The following is a 9,904-nucleotide window of genomic DNA, read 5'->3' as shown; positions in this document are numbered from 1 at the left end:
AAAATTCCTTTCTTTTTAATAAATTTCTCACTTTTCATATCCTTTTTTTTTTTTCTTTGTTTAATTTATAAACTGCTTTCGCAAATTAAATGAAACAAATGCCGAAACGGCTAATTAGAGAGAAGCTAGAGAGAGGGAGGACAAGAATGGTTGCCTCGGTGGGGTTGAATTCCTGCTCCGTGTCGGGTCTTGTCGGAGGAATCCACCGGAATCCCTCGTTGCATGCTTCGGCCTCTCCAGCACTTAACGGTACCCGAGGCTGTTTTCAAAGGTGACGGCTAAATAACGGTCTCACCTCATGAGTATAACGACATGGAAAGGGCCTATTTACCCAGGACCAGTGGATACTTTGAGTGCGTAGGTCTAGGTATAACTCTACCGATAGGCTTTCTAAACACTGCTAATGTAGTGTCATCAACAGGTCGTAAGATAAGATGTACCAATTATTCCTCAACCTGAAAGAAGGCCTTACGGACAGAAACAGAAGTTATAACGCCTCGTTTCCACATACGTATGTTTTTCGTGTCCGTGCTTCCGTAAATTTACGGAAGGAGTCGCTAGTGTTTTACGTACGGGCATGAATTTATTTACGGACAAAAGACAAAAGAGAAATCAGCGGATTGTTTACTCCGGGTAGGAAATGAGTGCCCAAATGAAGGAGTTCAAGTACCTCGGGGTCTTGTTCGCGAGTGAGGGTACTATGGAGCGTGAGATTGGCCGGAGAATCGGAGCAGCGGGGGCGGTATTGCGTTCGCTTTACCGCACCGTTGTGACGAAAAGAGAGCTGAGCCGCAAGGCAAAGCTCTCGATCTACTGGTCGATCTTCGTTCCTATCCTCACATATGGTCATGAGGGCTGGGTGATGACCGAAAGGACGAGATCGCGGGTACAAGCGGCCGAGATGAGTTTTCTCAGAAGGGTGGCTGGCGTCTCCCTAACTCGGATTAGAGCCGCTGCTCCTTTACGAAAGGAGTCAGCTGAGGTGGTTCGGGTATCTGGTAAGGATGCCCACTGGGCGCCTTCCTTGGGAGGTGTTTCAGGCACGTCCAGTGGGGAGGAGACCTCGGGGAAGACCCAGGACTAGTTGGAGAGATTATATCTCAACACTGGCCTGGGAACGCCTCGGGATCCCCCCGTCAGAGTTGGTCAATGTGGCCCGGGAAAGGGAAGTCTGGGGCCCCCTGCATGAGCTGCTCCCCCCGCGACCCGACCGGATAAGCGGATAGGAGACCGGTACTTTGGAACATGAGGATCGACATATACAGAGATAAAAACAAAACCAACAGGCTTGGAAAGAGATCGCTGAGGAGTTTGGCCTGCAAGGTACTTAGCCTACACGTTTTGTGAAAAACATAAAAACTTTCATACGGTATCTCCGTAAAACGACGGCGAAAGTTAAATTTTTTGAACGTATATTACGGACATACCGGACAGAAATTTTACGGAGGGGAGGAGTCTCGGAGGAAAAACGGACATTACGGAGAATCACATAGGAATGAATGGACTTTCGGTCGGAGACGGTTGGATCGCATACGAGAATGTACGTATGTGGAAACGAGGCGTAAAGAGAGGAATTGGAATCATAACAGACTGTTACATTTACATTTTGGGCATTTAGCAGACGCTTTTATACAATAAGTAGCCTACATTGGTCATAAGAAGTGCATCAATATATCGCTGTCGGTACAGAAAGGATGTTCATAGAACCAAGTGCAAGTACAACAATCGCTAGGCTAACCAATTCCCCGTGTTACAGCCATGATAGCAGCTACTGCAGTTGCTACAATACAATACAATACAATACAATACAATACAATATACAATACAATATACAATACAATACAATACAATACAATACAATACAATATACAATACAATATACTATACAATAGTGGCCAGAAGGGGGAGGGTGGCTATTCAGAGTCGAGGTGGACTCTGAACAGGTGAGTCTTGAGTCCTTTTCGGAAGATAGTGAGCGACTCTGCGGTCCTGAGAGCGGCAGGGAGCTCGTTCCACCACTGAGGTCCCAAAACCGAGAAAAGTTGTGACTTTGTTGAGGTAGGCATTATAAACAGCTGTTAACGTTACAATGTTGAAACATTTTAACTAAATCCATTAAAACCATGCATTACCTATTTCTATATAATACTTGTACTGTACAATCTCTTTATTTGGTTGATTTTTTGTCTTATTTTGTTTATTGAATAATTTTGTTACATATTTTTGTAAAAAAATAATGATTTATTAGGTATTTTTTATATATTCTGTACCGTTGTTTTCGTCTTTTCTTACTTGCAATGAAAGTCTGTTTCTGAAACAAACGCCAGGCAGCGCCTCCGCAACACATCTGCCTTGGCCTTCTGTACACGTGACCCTCATGGATATGGACATGTGACGTCAACAAGGAAGTAAGAAGGCTCTTTGAACGCACGGCGCGCATCGTCCGCGAGAGGGTGAGTGGTACATTGTGTCAAAATAAACACAAACTTGACCTCCCCTTGGCTTATGAAACAAATACGTTTCGCGAATTCGCATTTTTCGTGCAAACATCATGCACAAGCGACTATGCATGCATCGCTTTATTTGCACGATAACGATGGCAACCCAACTTGCACGATAACGATGGCAACCCAACTTGCACACTATACGCACACATAAGTCCATTGTCTTCCGCCATATCACTCATCTTCATCTTTCTCATATTGTTGTCACCTTTCCCGTTAGATAAACGGTATGCCCGCACCGGAACCGGTCCGGTTGGGCCGGAAGCGAGCGCTCCCGGTGTCTCCTAACCCGCTGTTCCTCCGGTGGCTCACAGAGCTACGTGACAGCGCCCGCGAGAAGGGGCTTAAAACTCAGCACGTTTACAACAAAGTATGCTCTTTGTTATTCCTATACCAACTTTTTTTCTTTCCATGGAATTACAACAACAACATATGTACTAAAGTACTAAAGTCCATAGCGCTTTAGGTTTGAAATCGAATTCAAACCAGAAGAGTTTGTGAAATAATCTTGCAATTTAAACATTGTATTTATTACAACTGTGTTGCATACATTATTAATAGGGAGTCATAGTTCCCTCATCAAAGTACTATACACTAACCTTATGTGTGACTCCTGTTCTGCATAACCTAGGCTGTGTAGCTCTTCTGAACCAGTTGTTCTGTAGGAATTACTAGGCTGTGTAGCACAATGCGTTGATATAATTATGCGAGGGGTTTCAGCTTATTGACTAGCTATAAATGTCTTGTTATATTAATGCGTGGCGTCTTGTTTTGCAGGCCATCGGTTCTTTACAGAAGTACCCGTTACCCTTGGAGAACGCCCGGGAAGCCAAGATCCTCCAGAACTTTGGGGACGGGATCTGTAAACTTCTGGATGAAAAACTACAGCGCTACTACAAGGAACACGGTCAGTATTTAATGCTACTACTCCTAGTGTTATTCACAGTGCATTCAGATCCATGTCCTTAAGGAGCAGCTAGGGATTAGGAGGCATTTTGCCCCATGATGCCTACAGGTAGATTGTGGACATTCCAAAAAATAATTGGGTCAGTGGGTGCAGTGGAGTTCTGTAGAGAAACTTCTGTTGATTTTGTCAGCGAGGGTAAGCAGAAGAAGAAATGATATAGAAGGACAATTGGAACGCCCCCATGAGTCATATAAACGTTTTACAGCGTGTCTCTTCCTTAGGTCCAGACGCACCCATCCACTCTCTACCTGAAGGAGCGCCCCCTGCTGGAGGACCTGACAACAACAGCCTGGCACCCAATAAGAAGGTCTGTCTGTCTGTTTAGATATTCAAAGTAAATATATTGCCACCAATCAGTCCTATTTTCAGACAATAAATGAAAGTGGATCCAGGCTGATGACTCTGAACGCTTGGTGTGTGGTTGCAGAGCAATGTCCCTCAGGAAGGGAAGAAGGAGAGTGGGGGAGGAGGAGGACGAGGAGGAGGGAGAGGAGGTGGGAGGGGGAAGAAGAGGGAATATGTTCCTCAGAAGAGATCTGGAGGTTACGCTGTCCTGCTCACCCTCTACCGACACATCCAGGTATGTTACCTGAACACCTGATCTCTCTTGTAATTGATCAACAGTATAACACCCATCTATATAAATGACCTGTATATTACCTGTTTCTCTGAAGTTTATCGATCATATAGCACCTGTATCAACAGCTGTGTATATATAAATAAATCACCTGAATATCATACACCTATAATGCGTCCCCTGCAGATCCCAGGTGATAAAGGGTACATGTTCAAGATGGAGCTGCAGAACGAAGCCCAGCTCCTCTGTGACAAGTCCTTCTCAGCGGTAGGACACAGAAAGGGTTGCTCTTTCTTTCTTTCTTTCTTTCTTTCTTTCTTTCTTTCTTTCTTTTTTTCTTTCCTCTCATTCCTTACATATTTTAAATTTGTAACTTGTATTCTGTTCTCTGCCACCAATCTGCTTTTGTCCTTTCTGACCCCCCCCCCCCCCCCCCTGCAGCCAGATCTGGGTACTAAATACACTGCCTGGTCTTCTGTCAGCACCCTGATCAAGAGAGACCTGGTAGTGAAGACCCACAGCCCTGCAAGGTACACACACGCACGCACACGTGCCCTCACTCACTCACTCACTCACTCACTCACTCACTCACTCACTCACTCACCCACCCGCCCGCTTCTCCACTTACAAACACGCATACACTCTCTTTCTCCAGATATGCTCTGTCGGAGGAGGGCGCTTCCTTGGCCGGGAGACTGGCTTCAGAGGAGCAGGGAAGCAGCGGAGGACCGGAACAGATAGTTGAAGAGAGAGACAGGAGTGAGGAGAACGATGTTCAGGGCTTGGTGGACCTCACGGTCAGTGATGAAGAGGAGAAGAGCGTTACACCGTAAGTATTTAACGGCCGAATGCTACACCTGCTCTAGCTCAGCGCTCAATCCTGTTCTCTCCCCTCTAGGCCTGTCCCTGGACGGCCCGCCTGGGAATCCCAGGCAAGAGGTGAGGCGGCTGGGCCGAGTGTGTCAGGAGAGGCCCAGGCTTCAGAGCCGAGTGGTGGAAGGCCTAGTGGAGGCCGTCTTCTCCCAGGAGACTATGACATCATCCTCTGTGTGGACTTCATAGAAACTACAGGGTAGGGTGTGTGTGGGGTGATGATTGTTTGTGTGTCGATGATGATGATGATGATGTTGAAGATGATTGTGTTTGTGTTGATGATGGCGCGCGCATGTGTGTGTGTGTGTGTGTATATATATATAGAGGCAGTAACCACTGTAAGCAGGACCTGGTCAAAGAGCTGCAGAGGAACGGCGTGACCTTTGACGTCAGGAAGTTAAACGTGGGAGACTTCCTGTGGGTGGCCCGCGAGAGAGTAGCACCTATACCAGGTAACCCGTCTCTCTCACTCACTCACTCACTCACTCACTCACTCACTCACTCACTCACTCACTCACTCACTCGCTCTCACACACATTCACCATCCTAATATTTTACGTACTAATAATAATAATAATTATAATGGTATTAAATTCGATTTATAAAGTGCCTTTCGAACTCAAGGACGCTTTGCAATGTGTGCAGGAACATAGAAAACGAAAGAACTTAATCAAAAATAACACATGAGACAAGCAGACAAACAAGAGGGACAAGGGAGGTCACAGGCAGTAGGCAAGCTTGAAGAGTTGAGTTTTGAGGAGAATTCTGAAGGTGGCCAGAGATTACCAGACACCCCCCCCCCCACCCCCCTACAGGTCAGCTGCGTGCCCCCGAGGCCAAGGAGCTGGTCCTGGACTACATCATCGAGAGGAAGAGGATGGACGACCTGTGCGGGAGCATCATCGACGGACGCTTCCGCGAGCAGAAGGTGTGCGTCCCCCTCCCATCCGTCTGTCTATCTGTCCATACACAGTCGTCCTCTATAGGCGTTATGGACAGTGCAATGTGTATTCCTCTTTTAGTTCCGTCTGAAGAGGTGCGGTCTGTCCAAACCCATCTACCTGGTGGAGGAGTGTGGAACTGCAGCCTCACACATGAGTTTACCTGAGGCCACGCTGCAACAGGCTATCATCAATACACAGGTACACACGCTTCGCAATTATCAGTGCCATGTGTGTTGTTGTTTTTTTAGCAAACATAGTGAGCTACAACATAGCTGTGCGTGCGTGTGTGTGTGTGTGTCTGTTTGTGTGTGTCGGTCAGGTGGTGGACGGCTTCTTCGTTAAGAGGGTTCAGGACGTGAGGGAGTCTGCAGCCTACCTGACCGTCATGACCCGATACCTGACCAGACTCTACCAGGTAACATCCCATAATATCACATCTAGATACCTGACCACACTCTACCAGGTAACATCCCATAATATCACATCTAGATACCTGACCACACTCTACCAGGTAACATCCCATAATATCGCATCTAGATACCTGACCACACTCTAGCAGGTAACATCCCATAATATCACATCTAGATACCTGACCAGACTCTACCAGGTAACATCCCATAATATCACATCTACATACCTTACTAGACTCTACCAGGTACGACTTATAATATCCCAACTACATACCTGACCCATCTATAGCAGGTAACATCCCATAATATCACATTTAAATACCTGACCACACTCTGGCAGGTATCATCCCATAATATCACATCTAGATACCTGATAGCCAAACACAGCAACACCCCTGGAGCTTCACAAACATCACACAATTCTAAAACCCTCCAAGAATGAAACGGACTCCTACAGACAAACAAGGGGAGGTCAGTTGGGTGTTGGTGAGCTAACAGAGTGCTCCTTCCCTCTCCCCATCACCCCTCCACTCCCTCCTCCAGAACTCTACCCTGGTGTGTCGCTCCAGAGAGCTGGAGGGAGATGGAGGGATGAAGCCCTCCCTCCCCTCCTCCTCCTCCTCCACCCCCTCCCTCTCCCTCCTCTCCTTCGCAGAGTTCAACTACGGAGCCATCAAGAACAAGGTGTGTGTGTGAGAGAAAGTTTCCTTTGTAAGCAATGATGCCGATATTGAGAGAGAGAACTGATATTAAAGTCCAAGGTAATGTGTGTGTGTTCTAGTCTCAGACAGTAAGAGAAGTGTTCGCCAGGCAGTTGATGCAGATCAGCGGTTTGTCTGGAGACAAAGCAGCTGCCATTTTGGATCGATACACAACCCTATGCAGGTAACACTGAGTCACTACAGCTAACACACTCTACAGACAACACCGACTCACTACAGCTAACACACTCTACAGGTTATACTGACCCACTGCACACTACAGGTAACACTCACTACAGGTGAAATGCTCTACAGGTAACACATACTTACTCACCCCATACAAGTATCATTATATATTTATACATTATATAGTTGTGTGTTAAGACATGCAATATGTCTTGGTAGTCAGATGATGGTCTCTGTTGTGCTTCTCCCTCCCTCCAGTCTGCTGTCTGCGTACGAGTCGTGCCCCAGTGAAGCAGACAGAGAGAAGCTACTCTCCAACATCAGATACGGGAAACTCAACAGGTTTGTGGAGTACTACCTACGTAGAAGACCAAATCCATCTCAATATTGAATGATGTTGTTTGCTATCCACTTCAGAGAATCCCTGCTCTATTGTATTTAGGCGAGGCAAGTCAAGGAAACTTTATTTATGTAGCACATTTCATGCACGAGGCAGATTGGAAGTGCTTCACATAGAAACAACGTCATAAATGAAAATAATAAAAGAAAACAAAGGGCAAAATAAAAAAAAGCATTTTAGAAAGTGATAAGAAAACAAAGGCAAAGTAAAAAAAATAAGCATTTTAGAAAAGTGCAATGTATAAAGATTTACCAGAAAGCTAAAGCAAACATAAAAGTCTTTAGCCCTGTTTTAAAAGGTATTTCTTGCTCTGAAAGGTATGTCTTGTTCTGAATGTTCTGTTCTTGTGTTACAGGAACATCGGACCAGCACTGAGCAGAACCGTTTACCAACTCTATTGTACAAAAGGACCGCTTTCGTAGCACTAACCCCTTGACATGTTCCTGTTCTGAACCAACTGGATAATGCAAACTTTAATGAACCCTTTTGACGTCGTCAAAGACAACGTACGTTACAGTAGCCGCTGCTGAAAGGACTGTTGGTGTCTTCTCTAAATGTGTTTATATTGTTTATAGTTTTATATGTTTTCAATAAAGGTGCTGCTTTCGATAAGAATTGTTATTGTGGTATTGATTTAGTGAACAATTGTGATTTATAGATATTGTTGGTGAGAGGTATCAATAGAGAGGTCGAGAGTTTTCCGATTGTAAAGAGGGATAAGGTTACGATATAATTGTTAGTTGATTTAATGAAATTAACTTGGATCAGGATATATTACCCTGGCTGGTGGTAGTACGTTATCTTTCTTTTATTATAAGGACTGTTATCTCGTCGAACCGTACTTGTGTAATTTACAATGTCACCTATTACCTACTTAGCATTGTGCCAAACATGTGTGGCCATTGTCGGTTTATTTATGGTTTATTGGGTATTGTCATGTGTAATAAATTCAGAAAAATCCTTTTCAATGGAACTTAATTGAACGTTCAGAGGTCCAATCACAAAATTACTATCATAGTAGGAAAATCCATTTTATTGGTGTTCTTCAGTCACACACACACTCACACATATAAATAGCATTTTGCAGTCAGAGGCAAAAATCAGATCATGTGATCCTGCCCCAGACCTTCACAATAACATTTCCAGGCAGCCAATTTTAATGCAGGTTAATACGCATGTCAATTATATGTGAATTACATTTTGATTACATGTCATTTGGGAAACTCGTACATTATAATATCTCAGAAACATACAGGACAACAGAGTCCAACATAGTCAAGCTTTAACATGATAGTCTACTAAAGTTTACTCTCATAAAAGACTACCTCCTTCTCTGGACCAGGCAAAAGTCCCTCTTTAGGTGGGGCTCCGCCCACTGACTCATCTGGAAATGAAGGGTCATGGAAAGAAAGTTACACAGTAGACGATATCAGTCCACCCCCATGAGATTATAAAGTTGTGAGTGTGTAAATGCATATTTCTATGTTTGGTATACTTTTGACATTTTAAATATGTGTGTGTGCCTTGGAGTGAATTTAGTGTGGTGTGTGTGTGTGTGGGTGTGGGTGTGTGTGTGTTCCTACCTGAGAGCGTTGTGTGTGTGTGTGTCTGTACCTCGGATGGTCTGTGTGTGTGTGTGTGTGTGTGTGTGTGTGTGTGTGTACCTCGGATGTGCTGTGTGTGTGCCTTTGAGGTCTGTTCGTGGGTGTGTGTGCCTTTGAGTGTTGTGTGTGTACCTGGGAGTGTTCTGTGCAGCATGCGGGGACCAGCCAGGCCAATGCCCAGGGCCCCGATAGGAGCGGTGGTGAGGATTGCTAGCACAGCTAGCGTTAGCACGGTTTGACCGTAGCCAATCAGCACTTCGTCCCCCCCCTCACGCGCCATGTCCAGGGCCTTGGAGCCTATAGCCGCCTGCACACACACACACACACACACACACACACACACACACACACACACACACACACACACACACACACACACACACACACACACACACACACACACACACACACACACACACACACACACACACTCTTAGAATCACTTACAAGTACGTTTCATTAATTTAATGAAAAATTATTATATTAATTAGAAAAGCATAACATTACAGCATGGTCCGCGTGTTTACACTGGTCGGAGTATTTAAATTATTCCAAAGAGGTGTACTTTCCGTGCGTAATCCCGCCTACTCCAATGAACCAAGAAAGCCGGCTCCTTGACGAAGGCGGAATAAAACCCTCGGTATTACACAGGCAAGAGAGTGAAATTTCAGGGTGTGCCAAGCCGCAACTGTACCGGCTGGCAGTATAAAAATGCCTAAAGACACACACCTGTACAGT

At 45.2% G+C, this 9,904-nt stretch overlaps 3 protein-coding genes across 4 annotated transcripts in view; 2 read left to right on the top strand and 1 right to left on the bottom strand.

The window, feature by feature from the left end:
- The window catches only part of tkfc (triokinase/FMN cyclase), a 46,775-nt gene that overhangs the window by 35,154 nt on the left and 1,717 nt on the right, over positions 1-9,904 (top strand). The gene's annotated exons all lie outside the window — the stretch shown is intronic.
- mus81 (MUS81 structure-specific endonuclease subunit) lies at positions 2,734-8,525 on the top strand. Its single transcript, XM_060076998.1, has 16 exons — positions 2,734-2,874; positions 3,282-3,411; positions 3,693-3,778; positions 3,899-4,051; positions 4,235-4,315; positions 4,490-4,578; positions 4,704-4,877; positions 4,947-5,120; positions 5,246-5,373; positions 5,737-5,849; positions 5,944-6,063; positions 6,185-6,280; positions 6,819-6,959; positions 7,057-7,160; positions 7,421-7,504; positions 7,918-8,525. Exons 1-16 carry the CDS (start codon positions 2,734-2,736, stop codon positions 7,982-7,984), a joined length of 1,881 nt encoding a protein of 626 aa, XP_059932981.1. The 3' UTR covers positions 7,985-8,525.
- LOC132475728 (sodium/hydrogen exchanger 9B2) overlaps positions 8,580-9,904 on the bottom strand; it is a 7,690-nt gene continuing 6,365 nt past the window's right edge. For both annotated transcript variants that reach the window (XM_060077005.1, XM_060077006.1), the window contains 3 exons: positions 9,896-9,904; positions 9,299-9,473; positions 8,580-8,946 (listed from right to left, as the gene is read on the bottom strand). The exon at positions 9,896-9,904 is cut by the window's right edge and continues 128 nt beyond it. In XM_060077005.1, the coding sequence (XP_059932988.1) occupies positions 8,861-8,946; positions 9,299-9,473; positions 9,896-9,904 (270 nt within the window). In that variant the 3' untranslated portion in view covers positions 8,580-8,860. The remainder of the gene's footprint in view (positions 8,947-9,298; positions 9,474-9,895) is intronic.

Source organism: Gadus macrocephalus, chromosome 17 (assembly GCF_031168955.1).
Source record: "Gadus macrocephalus chromosome 17, ASM3116895v1".
NCBI classification, from domain to species: domain Eukaryota; kingdom Metazoa; phylum Chordata; class Actinopteri; order Gadiformes; family Gadidae; genus Gadus; species Gadus macrocephalus.
Note: the sequence above shows the minus strand (reverse complement) of the source record. Positions and strands in the feature narration are given on the sequence as shown.